Raw genomic sequence first — 18,538 nt, 5'->3', positions numbered from 1 at the left:
TATGCCAATGGCTCTGAATGGTCTAATAACTGGGCATTCATTCGGTAATGTAGAGTGGGAGATCATGCCGTAGTTCCTGCTCACAGAGTTTGCACCTGGAGTGCTCAGGATTGGGAGATCCGTCACCTGTAGCCACCTGCCACAGGTAACGGTAACCCAACCTGATCCTGGCAATCACTGTGTCGCACAGTCTGGTGGACGTTTTGTGCTGCCCAGAAACATAGGTTTCAGATCTGAACAAATCATAGTTTTTTATACTGGTGCTTTCAGGTCGTTGGGAGTCAGTAATTTCTCTCCTGTTGGATCTGAGTGTTTGGAACACGTCTTAACAACACAGAAACAGCAAGACACTTGACCAAAGAACTAACAAGAAAGGTCAGAGAAAGTGGAGATATAGGAGATATTTGATATAGGGGTCGGACGTTCCTTGGACGTCGTTTACGTTCCTTGGACCTCGTTTACGTTCCTTGGACCTCATTTACGTTCCTTGGACCTCATTTACGTTCCTTGGACCTCGTTTACGTTCCTTGGATCTCGTTTACGTTCCTTGGACCTCGTTTACGTTCCTTGGACCTCGTTTACGTTCCTTGGACCTCGTTTACGTTCCTTGGATCTCGTTTACGTTCCTTGGACCTCGTTTACGTTCCTTGGACCTCGTTTACGTTCCTTGGACCTCGTTTACGTTCCTTGGATCTCGTTTACGTTCCTTGGACCTCGTTTACGTTCCTTGGACCTCGTTTACGTTCCTTGGACCTCGTTTACGTTCCTTGGACCTCGTTTACGTTCCTTGGATCTCGTTTACGTTCCTTGGACCTCGTTTACGTTCCTTGGATCTCGTTTACGTTCCTTGGACCTCGTTTACGTTCCTTGGACCTCGTTTACGTTCCTTGGACCTCGTTTACGTTCCTTGGACCTCGTTTACGTTCCTTGGACCTCGTTTACGTTCCTTGGACCTCGTTTACGTTCCTTGGATCTCGTTTACGTTCCTTGGACCTCGTTTACGTTCCTTGGACCTCGTTTACGTTCCTTGGACCTCGTTTACGTTCCTTGGACCTCGTTTACGTTCCTTGGACCTCGTTTACGTTCCTTGGACCTCATTTACGTTCCTTGGACCTCATTTACGTTCCTTGGACCTCATTTACGTTCCTTGGACCTCATTTACGTTCCTTGGACCTCATTTACACAAGCCGCCTAAATATCCGGTGGTTTGTTTTTGGCCAGACATCATCGATTACAAGGTCGACCTGAAATTGGCTTAAATTGCCTATTGTAGATCCCTATACTCTCTTCCTGTGTTCCAGTCGCAATTAGTTTCTAAATGCTCCACCTGCGTACTGTTAAATTCAAATAATTTCCAATAGATTCGGATCACCTAACCTAACCTAGACCTAACTTAAGCTAACCTACACCTAACCAAGACCTAACTTAACCTAGACATAACCTACCCCAGACCTAATTTAACCTAGACCTAACCTAACCTAGACATAACCTAACCCAGACCTAATTTAACGCAGACCTAACCTAGACCTAACCTAGACCTAACCTAACCTAGATCTAACCTAACCTAGACCTAACCAGGTCCTAACCTAACCCAGATCTAATCTAACCTAAACCTAACCCAGACCTAATCTAGACCTAACCTAGATCTAACCTAACCTAGATCTAACCTAGATCTAACCTAACCTAGATCTAACCTAACCTAGACCTATCCTAACCAGGATCTAACTATTCACGAAATCAATATCATACACTAATTAGAGAATGTGTCTCTGGAATCAGGCGGAGCTTGGACGAGTTCTTGACAACCCTGAGGACCAGTTTACCTCTGTAAACGTGAATAAAATAAATTGTCAACAGAACCAAAAATAACACAACATACCCTAGGCCTTATCACATATCTAAAATCTATTAAACGTTAATTTATATTAAAAAAAATAAACTTGGGGATAGTCGCAGCTTGAACGTTTTTAAGTATGTCTCGACCAAATTTTTTTCACGATTTTAAAAGCGTAAAATTTGAGGGGGTTTTGCCCAAGCAAAAGCGTACGAATCTATACGATCCACTCAACCCATCAAAACCCGATGCTCATTAGTCCGAGAAAGCGTAAGTATTACAGTGCTTTTTGTTTCATAAAACAACTGAATTCTGACGATTTGGTCGATACAGTACAAAAAAAATTAATTAGGTGCTTTAAAATGAAAGGACGAGTGATCAACTAAGTCACGACCAGCTAGACGACCGTAAGATCAATTGATTAATCGTACGACCATCCGATCAGCAATACGACCAGCACCATGAACCACCTCACTGACACTCCAAGAGGAACACCAATTGGCATGTAACAATAAGAACCATCACAATGTTATTGTTATTTGTTATTGATGCCAAAAAATAACAGAGGAGATTAGCAAATGTGCAACCAAGTGAGAGTATGATAAAACGATGTGGACAGAGAGAGAGAGAGAGAGAGAGAGAGAGAGAGAGAGAGAGAGAGACTGACAAGGAAAAGAGGAGGGGAACTGGGTAACGGAAGAGGACCAAGGTGGGAAAAAGATAACGGAACAAAGGAGGGTTCGAGATAAAAGATACGAATAGAGAGAGTGAAAGAACACAACATAAAAGAATGGGGGAAGGTGGTGGACAAGACAGAGGGTGATAAACGAGGAAGAGGAAGACAATGAGGGCAAAGAAGAGTGCAGGAACGGTGAATAATGGAAGAGTGACATAGAAATGAGAAAGGAGTGAGGGAGCAACAAGACTGAGTGACGAATGAGGAAAGGGGAGATTCAAGAATGAGAAATAGTAATACAAAAATTAGGAAATGGAGATTGGGATGGAGATACGAAAAAGAATAAGGAGGAATGAGAAATGGAAGCTGGAGGAGGAATAAAGAAATAACTGGGAAATGGTGAAGAAGTGCATAACTGAGAAATGAGAAAAGCATGAGAAAAGACTCAGGGAGCCACGATGACCAAATGAGGAATGATAAGTTTAAGAATTAAGGGACCATAAAAAAAAGAGGTTAAGGGGGAAACTGGACAAGAGCATGGAAAAGAATCCTTCGAGAATCTGGAAAGGGAACCTTCAATAACCTGCAAAAGTAACTTTCAATAACCTGCAAAGGGAACTTTCAATGGCCTACAAAGGGAACTTTCAATAATCTGTAAAGGCAAATTTCCATAACCGGCAAAAGAGTTTGCAGGAGCCTGATCAGCAAAGGTCTAGAAATACAGGTAAGAGAGCCTTCAGGGTATTGTAAACACTCCCAATGCAAGGATGGTGCTAAACTATACATACCCAGAATGGTTCCCTGTTTGTAAATACTATAAGTTACAATAAGATAATACTCTAAGATAATACCTATAGTATTATATATATATATATATATATATATATATATATATATATATATATATATATATATATATATATGTAAATGGCAATTAGAAAGTAAAAAACGGTACTATCGAATTTCGACATAACGGAAAAGTCTTTGTATTGATGTTGCAAAGAAAACCTAACCTAACCTTCCTAGGCCTAATACACGCTATCGGAGGCCTAACATAGTACATATGTGCTATACTAGGCCTAGGAATATTTAAGTTTGATTTTCTAGCTTTATTTTTTTTGGGGACTTTTTTTTTAAGTGAATAGTACCAAATTCTACTATCTAATTGTCCATAACGTCTATATACGATGGAACACATAGTTACAAAAAATACTGTCTAAACAGGAGGATGGGTTGAAAGTAAAGACGTCTCTTGAACTGCCAAAACGTACAAAATACAGCGTGCTAACCTAGCCAAAAAACGCACCAACCCCGAAACCCAAACATAACGTTACCCCATGCATAGAAAACGCGGATATATTTGCGGGTTGCTACTTGCCGTAATATTTGGTCATTTGTATGTTGAATACCACAACGTGCAAATTAAGACGTACTTATTAAGAAGACGAGCCTATATACTCTTCATGATGAGTACAAATGACCAGAGAACAAAAAAGAAACTATAAGGAGAATTACGAGCCATTACGACTATATATAACACTGGGATGGGGTTAGGATAATATATAACACTGGGATGGGGTCAGGATAAGGTTTTGGGATGGACCGGGTGAGGAAGGAAGGAATGGTGCCCAACCAACTTGCATGGACGGTCGGGGATTGAACTCCGACCGGCATGAAGCGGGACCGTTGGTCTACCGTCCAGGCCAAGTGGTTGGACAAACAGAATGTCTTGATCAGAACGACGAAACAGAATGACCAACGTGAGGAGGAAGCCTGAACGCCCACATCAGCGATAGATGCCGTTGCAATAGATGAGAGAAGGCAATCTATTGCATGTGAAAGCATGAAGATGGCAAAACAATGCAATACAGACCCTTGATAAATCAGATATAACATGAGAAACGGCTTCTAGACTTCAACACAGACAAATGCAAAACAACGCGAAATGAGGAGAGAGTAATTAGGTCTCTCGATCAATTCAAAATAAACCACTCCGTGAAACATAAATGGAAGACGACTAATCTGAACTGATTATGTGCCTCTGTACCCACCAAACACACACCGAAACTACGACGTTGCTACAACGTTCGAACAAGATTTAATACCTCCTAACCAGTTATAAGAACCAATATAACAAGTTTTAACAACGTTCTAATACGTCAAAAAACACGTTAAGCCAAGATGTATCAACTTTATTACAAGTTGTAACAAGCGGAAAATAGGGTCAGTTACGGTTTGTGTTTCCAGGGTAATCCCTTACACCACCGCCCACGGGATGGGTATGGGGTGCATAATAAAGAAAGAAATTGAATAGAAAAATATATCCTCCAACCATAGGGTGGATAAACAAGGTTCAAGGTTTAAGTAATTTTGCTAATCCAGGGGCCATATTCACGAAAGCACTTACGCAAGCACTTACGAACGTGTACATCTTTCCTCAATCTTTGACGGTTTTGTTTACATTTATTAAACAGTTTACAAGCATGAAAACTTCGCATTCAACTGTTGTTATTGTTATAAACAGCCTCCTGGTGCTTCGGAGCTCATTAACTGTTTAATTGGAAACAAAGCCGCCAAAGATTGAGAAAAGATGTACAGGTTCGTAAGTGCTTGCGTAAGTGCTTTCGTGAATCTGGCCCCAGAAGCTCAAAAAGCAAGCAAGGCAAGAAGCGTTTTCCAAAGGTATTGAGATCGATCCTAATCATTCCAAACCGTCGGTGTTGCGTAGTATTGAATTTTCACCGAAACACCCATATTTTAACTTTATAGTCGAGATCGTCTATGTAATTCGGTGGACTGAATGTATATACAAGTTATTTTTTGCCGAATCTATGAAAGGAGTCCTACAGAATAGGACATATGTGGTAGGAGTCCTACCACGTACGTGAGACCCAATCTTTGTTGCATGCAGCCTCGACATGGAAACCTCCCATAATGAAGCAAACAAATGAACGAGGGAAAAGTTCAAAGGTATAAAACGGGGCTCGCACTATAGTTAAGAGTAATACCCTCACTGGACGCCACCACATTTGAGAGACGAAGTAGAGGAGACATGATTACGACATACAAAATAGTCAAGGGAATAGGGAAAAATCAACGAAGAAACATGTTCAGAGCGAGATATACAAGAACAAAAAAGGGGATGGATAGGATCTTGACTAGAAAAGGAGCAGTATTAGGAACGTCAAGAATAATTTTTCTAAGAAACTAGTGCAATGAACCACTTGAATCGACTAGAGTAGGCAAGATATCAGGACAAAGCGCTATGCCAATATAACTACATCAATAATTTAGATGAATAAAAGAACACACGCACGCGCGCACACACACACACACACACACACACACACACACACACACACACACACACACACACACACACGAGCACGCAACAAAATCCCAATCGTGCAATTACCTTTTGTGGCTTCAATCGCCACAAAAAAAAAATTACCAGGGGGTTCAACCACAGGCTCATAAAACCCGTGCAAACATGAGTACATGTGCAACGGTCAAGATTATATTTGCGATTGTTGCACTGTAAATATGTTATCACTACGCAACATTTATGTTCCAGTGCACTTATATTGCAAGATATATTGTAGAGTAATTACCGTGCCAGATATTTACACAGTCAGACAACCACACATGATGACAGCTGCACCTCAAGACAGGTGCACCTCAAGACAGCTGCACCTCAAGACAGCTGCACGTCAAGACAGCTGCACCTCAAGACAGCTGCACCTCAAGACAGCTGCACGTCAAGACAGCTGCACCTAAAGAGAGCTGCACCTAAAGAGAGCTGCACCTCAAGACAGCTGCACCTAAAGAGAGCTGCACCTCAAGACAGCTGCACCTAAAGAGAGCTGCACCTAAAGAGAGCTGCACCTAAAGAGAGCTGCACCTAAAGAGAGCTGCACCTAAAGAGAGCTGCACCTCAAGACAGCTGCCCCTAAAGAGAGCTGCACCTAAAGAGAGCTGCCCCTAAAGAGAGCTGCACCTAAAAAGAGCTGCACCTAAAGAGAGCTGCACCTCAAGACAGCTGCACCTCAAGACAGCTGCACCTCAAGACAGCTGCCCCTAAAGAGAGCTGCACCTAAAGAGAGCTGCCCCTAAAGAGAGCTGCACCTAAAGAGAGCTGCACCTCAAGACAGCTGCACCTCAAGACAGCTGCACCTCAAGACAGCTGCACCTCAAGACAGCTGCACCTCAAGACAGCTGCACCTCAAGACAGCTGCCCCTAAAGAGAGCTGCACCTCAAGACAGCTGCACCTAAAGAGAGCTGCACCTAAAGAGAGCTGCACCTAAAGAGAGCTGCACCTCAAGACAGCTGCACCTCAAGCCAGCAACACAAGAAGACAGCAACACAAGAAGCCAACAACACAAGAAGCCAGCAACACAACAAGCCAGCAACACAACAAGCCAGCAACACAACAAGCCAGCAACACAACAAGCCAGCAACACAACAAGCCAGCAACACAACAAGCCAGCAACACAACAAGCCAGCAACACAACAAGCCAGCAACACAACAAGCCAGCAACACAACAAGCCAGCAACACAACAAGCCAGCAACACAACAAGCCAGCAACACAAGAAGCCAGCAACACAAGAAGCCAGCAACACAACAAGACAGCAACACAAGAAGCCAGCAACACAAGAAGCCCGCAACACAAGAAGACAGCAACACAAGAAGACAGCAACACAAGAAGCCAGCAACACAACAAGACAGCAACACAACAAGACAGCAACACAACAAGACAGCAACACAACAAGACAGCAACACAAGAAGCCAGCAACACAAGAAGCCAGCAACACAAGAAGCCAGCAACACAACAAGACAGCAACACAACAAGCCAGCAACACAACAAGCCAGCAACACAACAAGCCAGCAACACAACAAGCCAGCAACACAAGAAGCCAGCAACACAAGAAGCCAGCAACACAAGAAGCCAGCAACACAACAAGCCAGCAACACATCAAGACAACAAAACAGCTACACTCAAAGACTTCTTCATTAACACAGTTTCACAACGCAGCCATTGCACTGCAAAATTGCCCACTGGGCAATTTTCTTTCTTGCAGCTAACGGTACAAGAAAGATACTCTTCAAGAGTGTTGTTTTGTTATCGATGATAACAAACCAGGAGGAGAAGGAAGAGGAGAAGGAAGAGGAGAAGGAAGAGGAGAAGGAAGAGGAGAAGGAGGGAAGAGGAGGTGGAGGCAGTATTAACAACTCAACCCTTGATAAACAATGTTTGTCGGGTCAAAGGCGATGAAAGGTTTTATGGGAAAATAATTGGCACTTGGGGAAGAGAAAATCATTCTGCATTACTTGCTCCGCATAAATATATCCTACTTGGTTTGATATCCTACTTGGATATTAAATTTGATATCCTACTATCCTACTTGGAGTAAAGGGGATGGAGAGGCACAGGTGAATGAAATGTTCGGAAAATATAGTGTGAGTTATGATAGGAGGCGGACTGTCCGCCTTGCTGACACGATGTGTGGGTGTTGGCAGCTGTGTGTGTGTGTGTGTGTACTCACCTAGTTATATTCACCTAGTTGTGTTTGCAGGGGTTGAGCTCTGGCTCTTTGGTCCCGCCTCTCAACCGTCAATCAACAGGTGTACAGATTCCTGAGCCTATCGGGCTCTATCATATCTACACTTGATACTGTGTATGGAGTCAGCCTCCACCACATCACTTCCTAATGCATTACATTTGTCAACCACTCTGACACTAAAAAAGTTCTTCCTAATATCTCTGTGGCTCATTTGGGCACTCAGTTTCCACCTGTGTCCCCTTGTGCGTGTTCCCCTTGTGTTAAATAGACTGTCTTTATCTACCCTATCAATTCCCTTCAGAATCTTGAATGTGGTGATCATGTCCCCCCCCTAACTCTCCTGTCTTCTAGCGAAGTGAGGTTTAATTCCCGTAGTCTCTCCTCGTAGCTCATACCTCTCAGCTCGGGTACTAGTCTGGTGGCAAACCTTTGAACCTTTTCCAGTTTAGTCTTATCCTTCACTAGATATGGACTCCATGCTGGGGCTGCATACTCCAGGATTGCCTGACATATGTGGTATACAAAGTTCTGAATGATTCTTTACACAAGTTTCTGAATGCCGTTCGTATGTTGGCCAGCCTGGCATATGCCGCTGATGTTATCCTCTTGATATGTGCTGCAGGAGACAGGTCTGGCGTGATATCAACCCCCAAGTCTTTTTCCTTCTCTGACTCCTGAAGAATTTCCTCTCCCAGATGATACCTTGTATCTGGCCTCCTGCTCCCTACACCTATCTTCATTACATTACAGTTGGTTGGGTTAAACTCTAACAACCATTTGTTCGACCATTCCTTCAGCTTGTCTAGGTCTTCTTGAAGCCTCAAACAGTCCTCTTCTGTTTTAATCCTTCTCATAATTTTAGCATCGTCCGCAAACATTGAGAGAAATGAATCGATACCCTCTGGGAGATCATTTACATATATCAGAAACAAGATAGGACCGAGTAAAGAGCCCTGTGGGACTCCACTGGTGACTTCACGCCAATCGGAGGTCTCACCCCTCACCGTAACTCTCTGCTTCCTATTGCTTTGATACTCCCTTATCCACTGGAGCACCTTACCAGCTACACCTGCCTGTCTCTCCAGCTTATGTACCAGCCTCTTATGCGGTACTCTGTCAAAGGCTTTCCGACAATCCAAGAAAATGCAGTCCGCCCAGCCCTCTCTTTCTTGCTTAATCTTTGTCACCTGATCGTAGAATTCTATCAAGCCTGTAAGGCAAGATTTACCCTCCCTGAACCCATGTTGGCGATTTGTCATGAAGTCCCTTCTCTCCAGATGTGTTACCAGGTTTTTCTCACGATCTTCTCCATCACCCTGTGGTATACAAGTCAAGGACACTGTGTGTGTGTGTGTGTGTGTGTGTGTGTGTGTGTGTGTGTGTGTGTGTGTGTGTGTGTGTGTGTGTGTGTGTGTGTGTGTGTGCGCGCGCGCGCGCGCGCGAGCGCGAGATAGTGAGGTTCTTCACATGTACTTCAGCATATATGGATTCTATAGATGAATACTGAGTAACAGTCATATATACACATTCCGATGCTTTCACACACGTTTTGATGTTCTGTTTAAGGCTCTTTATTGTTTGTTAATTTATTTATTGTGCATCTATACATACATACATATACATACCAATGAGAAGATCATTGGTGTGGTGGTCAAGGTACTGTGTATGTTTAGGGTGATTCTGAACGGCATGGGTTCGAATCCTGGCCGGGTCAAATAGAGTTCATAGTGATCTATGACTTTCGCGTTCATTCAGCTTTCTCATACATATACATACATATAGACACACACACATATATACCCATATATATATATATATATATACATATATTAATTTTTTGTATTCATGTAGGACTTGTCTATTGTAGAGCTGTGTTTTCATTGAGTACATGAATAGGGCGTTTCATCTTGGGCCACCAGCTGTGGGAGTGGGGCGTCTCATCTTGGGCCACCAGCTGTGGGAGTGGGGCGTCTCATCTTGGACCCCCTGCTGTGGGAGTGGGGCGTCTCATCTTGGACCCCCTGCTGTGGGAGTGGGGCGTCTCATCTTGGGCCACCAGCTATGGGAGTGGGGCGTCTCATCTTGGGCCACCAGCTGTGGGAGTGGGGCGTCTCATCTTGGGCCCCCTGCTGTGGGAGTGGGGCGTCTCATCTTGGGCCCCCTGCTGTGGGAGTGGGGCGTCTCATCTTGGGCCCCCTGCTGTGGGAGTGGGGCGTCTCATCTTGGGCCACCAGCTGTGGGAGTGGGGAGTCTTTTCTTGGGCTACCAGCTGTGGGAGCGGGGCGTCTCATCTTGGGCCACCAGCTGTGGGAGCTGGTCTCGTCCTGGAGCAATCTTTCTAACATCGGGTCTTCTAACATTTCGATGGTGTTCCTCACCCTGATGGCTTATTGCTGTAGTCTGATGTTTAGTGGCTGTGTGTTCAGGAGTTCATGGAGCTGCTGGATTGTCTGATCATATGGTGGACGGTGTTTTGCTGCTCTCCTTAGCGCCTTATTTTGCACTGCTTGTAGTTTTTGCATGTGAGTTTTCTTTAAGGTACGTACTGGCACGGGAGGATTGAAATCCTCAGATTAGGCAAAATTGCAATTAAATTTTGTCAATAAAGTTGTTAATAAATAATACTGGAGGATATTCTAGGTGCGGGCGAACTAGAGCCTTATATACGTGAAGCTGTATGTTCGTGCTAAGGCTCCGGAATCTCCTGGAGAGAGGAACGAATATTGTGAGAAAGAAAAGGGTTAGGGGGGGTGAGGAACGGCTGGTGGGTGTGGGAGGAGGAGGAGGAGCGGCTAAGGGAAGGGATGAACGTCTAGAAAGAGGAACAACTAAGAGGAATTAAAGAGGGCTAAAGGGTTTTATATTAAGTTTTTCTTATGTGTGATGTAAAGCATGACCCAATTATCTATATATTTAAAACATAATGTATGTGCCTGTCTGTGTAGGTCTGTCCGAGGCTGGAGACCAGAAGCTTGGGGCTAGCCTCACCCAAATTTTCAAGATGACTCAGGTGGGTATGGGAGTGTAATAGGACAGTCGGGATTGGCCCCTAGTGAAACACTAAGAAAGTATGGATATCTACAGCCCCAACAACAAGACGGCTACACAACAATTCTCCCCAGCCACACCCACCGATTTCCTGAAGTCTGAAACTGAACTTGTGTTTCCTGTAGACTTATTTAGCAGATTCAGTCTTTCACAAAAATCAATTTTCTGAGATGGAGGAGGAGTGAGGGAGAGGAGAGGAGAGGGGAAGAGAAGCGGAGAGGGTTTAGCAGATTCAGTCTTTCACAAAAATCAATTTTCTGAGATGGAGGAGGAGTGAGGGAGGGAGAGGAGAGGGGATGAGAAGGGGGGAAAAGGCGGAAAAGGGGAAGAGTGGGTGAGAGTAGGGGAGATATGGAGGGGGAGGTGGAGATTGATATAGTGTGTAGAGAGGCTTTGAGAGGCGGGGCGAATGGGAGTGGAAAAGAGAAGGATGAAAAGGGAAGTGGAGGGCGTTGGGGAGAAGGAAGAGAAAGATGTTCAGAGAAGGAAACTATCAGGGGGAAAAGCATCTAGCCATTATGACTATATAACTCTTGGAAGGGGTCAGGATAAGGATTTGGAATGTGACGGGGGGAAAGGAATGGTGCCCAAACACTTGGACGTTATTATAACTCTTTGTCTTCTAACCCAATAAGATGGCCAAAGAGCCATAGTAAAATGAGAGCAGTCAGAATGGAGAGAGGTAACGAGTGGAGTGCCTCAAGGGTCGTTACTAGGACCCTCGTATTCCTAATATATGTAAACGATCTAACAATGGAAGTCAGCTCAGTCTCATCCATGTTTACTGGTCAGCTAATTGTCAGCTAATGGTCAGCTAATGGTCAGCTAATGGTCAGCTAATGAGTCGAACCGGAACTAAGAAGAACTGCCAAACATTACAGGAAGTCCTATCTTGAGGTTATCATGAGATGATTTCGGGGCTTAGCGTCCCCGCGGCCCGGTCTTCGACCAGGCCTCCTTTTGTTACACATCCCCCAGGAAGCAGCCCGTAGCAGCTGTCAAACTCCCAGGTACCTATTTACTGCTAGGTAACAGGATGAAAGAAACATTTTGCCCATTTGTCTCCGCCTCCACCGGGGATCGAACCCGGAACCTCAGGACTACGAATCCGAAGCACTGTCCACTCAGCTGTCAGGCGTCCCAGACAATCTCCAGAGATGGTCTGAGAAATGGCTACTAGACTTTAACTCTGACAAATGGCAGGTTGTGAGAATGGGAGTTGGAGCAAGCAGATGACCCCAGTTACAGTACAGGATGAAGGGAAAGCAACTTCCAACGTCTGACAAGGAGAAACACTTTGGAGTGGATATAACTGGAGACCTAACACCAGAGGCACTCACATCAGCAGGATAACGAGGGCAGCATATGACCATACTGGCGACCCCTCCGGTTATCCTTCAGCATCTTATCTTGAGGTTATCTTGAGATGATTTCGGGGCTTTAGTGTCCCCGCGGCCCGGTCCTCGACCAGGCCTCCACCCCCAGGAAGCAGCCCGTGACAGCTGACTAACACCCAGGTACCTATTTTACTGCAAGGTAACAGGGGCATAGGGTGAAAGAAACTCTGCCCAATGTTTCTCGCCGGCGCCTGGGATCGAACCCAGGACCACAGGATCACAAGTCCAGCGTGCTGTCCGCTCGGCCGACCGGCTCCCTTGGGCACATTTCCCTTCCTAGCGCTGTATACATCCTGTGTGAGACCTAGTATTGAGTATGCTGCACCAGCACGGAGCCCCTACCTAAAAAAGCACAAAAGATAACTAGAAAAGGTCCAAAAATATGCAACAAAGCTCGCTCGTGAATTAAACGAAATTGAGCTTCTAAGAAAGACATAAGGACTAGATCTCACGCAATTGGAAGAAATAAGAAAATGGGTAGACATAATTACGACGAACAAGCGGGATTGGCAAAGCTTATATAGAAGTAATGTTCAAATTAAGGAACAGTAAAACGGTAAGATATAACTGGAAACTGGAAACACACGTGAGTCACAGGAAGAACTTTTTTCAAGCTATGAATCGTAAATAAGTGGAACGGATTGGATGAGGAAATTGTCGAAATTTAACCATAAGAAAAACGGGTAAAATGTGTCATTCCACTGAATTAATGATAAGCGAAAGGCGAGGCTTAAGAGCAGATGTTTGAACCAGCAAGCACAATAAGGTGATTACACACACACACACACACAGGCAGATGTAGTACCTGCCTGTGTACAGTACAGTACCTAACTGTACTGTAACTGGAGAGACAGGCAGGTGTAGCTGGTAAGGTGCTCCAGTGGATAAGGGAGTACCTAAGCAATAGGAAGCAGAGAGTTACGGTGAGGGGTGAGACCTCCTATTGGCGTGAAGTCACCAGTGGAGTCCCACAGGGCTCTGTACTCGGTCCTATCTTGTTTCTGATATATGTAAATGATCTCCCGGAGGGTATCGATTCATTTCTCTCAATGTTTGCGGACGATGCTAAAATTATGAGAAGGATTAAAACAGAAGAGGACTGTTTGAGGCTTCTAGAAGACCTGGACAAGCTGAAGGAATGGTCGAACAAATGGTTGTTAGAGTTTAACAAAACCAAATGTAATGTATTAAAGATAGGTGTAGGGAGCAGGACGCCAGATATAAGGTATCATCTGGGAGAGGAAATTCTTCAGGAATCAGAGAAGGAAAAAGACTTGGGGGTTGATATCACGCCAGACCTGTCTCCTGCAGCACATATCAAGCGGATAACATCAGCGGCATATGCCAGGCTGGCCAACATACGAACGGCATTCAGAAACTTGTGTAAAGAATCATTCAGAACTTTGTATACCACATATGTCAGGCCAATCCTGGAGTATGCAGCCCCATCATGGAGTCCATATCTAGTCAAGGATAAGACTAAACTGGAAAATGTTCAAAGGTTTGCCACCAGACTAGTACCCGAGGTGAGAGGTATGAGCTACGAGGAGAGACTACGGGATTTAAACCTCACTTCGCTGGAAAACAGAAGAGTTAGGGGGGACATGATCACCACATTCAAGATTCTGAAGGGAATTGATAGGGTAGATAAAGACAGGCTATTTAACACAAGGGGAACACGCACAAGGGGACACAGGTAGAAACTGAGTGCCCAAATGAGCCACAAAGATATTAGAAAGAACTTTTTTAGTATCAGAGTGGTTGACAAATGGAATGCATTAGGAAGTGATGTGGTGGAAGGTGACTCCATACACAGTTTCAAGTGTAGATATGATTGAGCCCGATAGGCTCAGGAATCTGTACACCTGTTGATTGACGGTTGAGAGGCGGGACCAAAGAGCCAGAGCTCAACCCCCGCAAACACAACTAGGTGAGTACAACTAGGTGAGTACACACACACTCAGGAACCTGTACATTAGTTGATTGACCGTTGATAGGCGGGACCAAAGAGCCAGAGCTCAACCCCCGCAAGCACAACTAGGTAAGTACAACTAGGTAAGTAAGTACACACAGAGTAAGGGGAGAAATGATAACCACAAAGTTCTCAGGGGATTTGACAGGGTGGACAAAGACAAACTCTTCAGCACGGGTGGGACACGAACGGTGGAACGGACACAGGTGGAAACTTAGTACCCAGATGAGCCACAGAGACGTTAGAAAGAATTTTTTCAGTGTCAGAGTAGTTAATAAATGGAATGCACTAGGAAGTGATGTGGCGGAGGCTGACTCCATACACACTTTCAAATGTAGATATGATAGAGCCCATTAGGCTCAGGAATCTGTACACCAGTTGATTGACAGTTGAGAGGCGGGACCAAAGAGCCAAAGCTCAACCCCCGCAAGCACAATTAGGTGAGTACACATATGGGAGGGGTGCCTAGTATCCTGGTGGATAGCGCGCAGGACTCTTAATTCTGTGGCGCGGGTTCGATTCCCGCACCCGGCAGAAACAAATGGGCAAAGTTTCTTTCACCCTGAATGACCTGTTACCTAGCAGTAAATAGGTACCTGGGAGTTAGTCAGCTGTCACTGGCTGCTTCCTGGGTGTGTGTGTGTGTGTGTGGTAGGAAAAAAAAGTAGTTAGTAACCGTTGATTGACAGTTGAGAGGCGGGCCGAAAGAGCAAAGCTCAACCCCCGCAAACGCAACTAGGTGAATACATGGTGAATGCATCATGGATTTCTGTGAATATTAGCGAGTTGATCGCGCTCTTGCTTTTTTTTTTATTTGGTAGTACATTGGATGAGTGGATAAATAGAAAGAGCAGAAATATATAGATGGCAGGTTGATCAAAATTGACGTACAGATGGGCGAGTGTTTTAGAAAGATAGACGGAGATACTGTTGCATGATATTGCAATTCTTAAGATTTTGAAGAAAAACTAAATCAGATAAATACTCATTAATGTCAATATAAATTTACATGTACATATATACCTCTATATATATACATTGCATATTGATAATTTATAAGCATAGTGAGAGACACTAAAGACCATAAACAGACCTGAGCATCAGTACACCCCTGAACCCAGGCACCGAGTCTGGAAGTCTCCACGACACAAATTAACAAGTTAATTTGGCTGTGAAATTTCCTCGAGTCAATTTATTTTGAAGGACTAATTAGCACGTTGTCATATTTTACGGAAACAAGACCAAATACCGCGGCGGCCACACCAGACCCGACTGGTATTAAATTATCTCCAGTCTATTTAATGTCCAATAAATCCATTGCCCTCTGAAATTTCCTTCTTGTTATTCCAAATGAAAGCATTTTCAGACTTTAAAGAGATTAGACTGAGGGGGGAGCTTGCATTATCTTCCGAAAGGTTTGATAATTTTTCGATATTTTTCAATAGGCAGCTTGCTAACATGTCCATGAGTTTTTGTGGGTCAGCTTAAGTCCCTCATCTCTTTAAATTTAGGCTGGTTTTGCCCTATTTCTCATTCTGAAACGGACGAAATGGGGGGTCAAATATGGGCATCCTGAAACCCAATTGCATCAACTCCAAATATTTTTTTTTAATTGAAACCAATATTTATTTTAAAATTATATTATTTATTTTTTCCTTATTACATTATTATATATTTACCTTAACCAAACAGTTGTGCGAATTGAAACTCATATTTCCCCATAAAAACTTTCACCTAGACAAAAAATACTGAATAAAAAGTAAAAATTTTTTACTTTCCCCACCTTCCCCCTGTTAAATGGTTGCTGACGAGATGACTACAGTAAAACACAACTTAGCTTCCGGATATAATTCTACTTAAAGTAGCTATTTGGTGGAAAATACCAATGTGTAGTGATGGTTCGCCAGTTAACCACGTTTTAGTACTATTCATTTTATTAAAAAAAAAACTTAAAACCAACTTAAATACTTTTAAGGAGAGACATTTGTTTGACCTAGCATAGGTCAAACATATACTATATTAGACCTAGGGTAATTAGGATAGCGTGTATTAGGCCTAGGATTTCTAGGAGAGTTTAGGTTATGTCTTATATTTAGGTCGCAGTTAAAAAAAAAAAAAAGTTTCCAATTTAGTTTGTCCAAAATGAATAATACAACATTCAACTTTCTGATGAATCATCACTACATATTGGTACTTTCCACCAACCAGTTACTGTAAGTACTCTCATTGCAGGAGAATGGATTGAGACCCGGTAATGGGGCAAGGAGGTAGTTCAACCTCCTGTCTTAAGACTTCCATTTGCTTTCTTCGTATATGACGAAAAACAACAAACAGAAAATTGGCGAATCAGAAGCTTGAGAGTAAATTAAGTTCCCGCGAGAGACGAAACTATAAACGTGACGTGAAATCAATTGAGGATCTAACTACTTGTATCAGGTGCGTGAAGACTCTATATAACCGCATCTTTAAGTCTGAGTTACACAGCTCCAGACAGCACAGCTCCTGTGCCAGGTTATGTCCACTACGGGCTCACCATAGCCAGTGCTACTTGCCCCGCTCCTGTGCCAGGTAAGTTACGGACTCTCCATAGCCCGTGCTACTTGGAACTTGCTCCGAGTAGCTGAATCTACAACAACAACAACAACAGCCTGAGTTAAGTGAGACTCTGAATTCAAGAAGTGGGATTCCATTTTACAGATATTAATCGAAACAAAATAATTTGCTCGAGTTTGCGAACGTCTTTTCTTAGATGGTTATATTGAGATTATTTCGGGGCTTAGTGTCCCCGCGGCCCGGTCCTTGACCAGGCCTCCACCCCCACGAAGCAGCCCGTAGCAGCTGTCTAACTCCCAGGTACCTATTTACTGCTAGCTAACAGGGACATCAGGGCTGAAAGGAACATTTTGCCCATTTGTCTCTGCCTCCACCGGGGATCCAACCCGGAACCTCAGGACAACGAAACCGAAGCGCTGTCCACCCAGCTGTCAGGATGAACTTAACACTTATATTAAACAACGGCAGCAGATAACCAGGGGCCAGATTCACGAAGCAGTTACGCAAGTACTTACGAACCTGTACATTATTTCTCAATCTTTGGCGGCTTTGTTTACAATTATTAAACAGTTAATGAGCTCCGAAGCACCTGGAGGCTGTTTATAACAATAACAACAGTTGATTGGCAAGTTTTCAAGCTTGTAAACTGTTTAATAAATGTAAACAAAGCCGTCAAAGATTGAGGAAAGATGTACACGTTCGTAAGTGCTTGCGTAACTGCTTCGTGAATCTGGGCCTAGCAATCCTGCCCGGAGCCCTGAAACGGTCGTTAGCTGAGATGGCTGTATAAGTCATGAATATCATGCTTGGACAAAAGGCTTGCATGCAACACTGCACTCTCCCCCTCCTCCTCCTCCTCCTCCTCCTCCTCCTCCTCCTCCTCCTCCTCCTCCTCCTCCTCCTCCTCCTCACTCTTCCTTTCCAGCTCCTCTACAGTACGTCTGCTCCTTTGATGTTCACCGTCTAATTTCTCTCATCTCCTCTACGTTCTTTACGTCACTCTTCACCATCTAGCTCCTCTACAGTACGCCCTCTCCCTCAATCGTCACCATCCAGCTCCTCTATAGTACGCTCTCTCCCTCCCTCGTCATCATCCAGCTCCTCTACAGTACGCCCTCTCCCTCACTCGTCATCATCCAGCTCCTCTACAGTACGCTCTCTCCCTCACTCGTCATCATCCAGCTCCTCTACAGTACGCCCTCTCCCTCACTCGTCATCATCCAGCTCCTCTACAGTACGCTCTCTCCCTCACTCGTCACCATCCAGCTCCTCTACAGTACGCTCTCACCCTCCCTCTTCACCATCCAGCTCCTCTACAGTACGCTCTCTCCCTCACTCTTCACCATCTAGCTCCTCTACAGTACGCTCTCTCCCTCACTCTTCACCATCCAGCTCCTCTACACTACGCCCTCTCCCTCACTCTTCATCATCCAGCTCCTCTACGTTCTCTCCATCACTCCTCTTCCCCGCCAACGCAGGAAATAAAAGATAAAAA

At 44.3% G+C, this 18,538-nt stretch overlaps 1 protein-coding gene across 1 annotated transcript in view; it reads left to right on the top strand.

The window, feature by feature from the left end:
- LOC123747838 (uncharacterized) overlaps positions 1-18,538 on the top strand; it is a 98,015-nt gene that overhangs the window by 23,500 nt on the left and 55,977 nt on the right. Inside the window, exons 3-4 of the mRNA XM_069302360.1 lie at positions 7,591-7,761; positions 11,019-11,083. Of these exons, the coding sequence (XP_069158461.1) occupies positions 7,591-7,761; positions 11,019-11,083 (236 nt within the window). The remainder of the gene's footprint in view (positions 1-7,590; positions 7,762-11,018; positions 11,084-18,538) is intronic.

This window comes from Procambarus clarkii, chromosome 47, assembly GCF_040958095.1.
Source record: "Procambarus clarkii isolate CNS0578487 chromosome 47, FALCON_Pclarkii_2.0, whole genome shotgun sequence".
NCBI lineage: Eukaryota > Metazoa > Arthropoda > Malacostraca > Decapoda > Cambaridae > Procambarus > Procambarus clarkii.
Note: the sequence above shows the minus strand (reverse complement) of the source record. Positions and strands in the feature narration are given on the sequence as shown.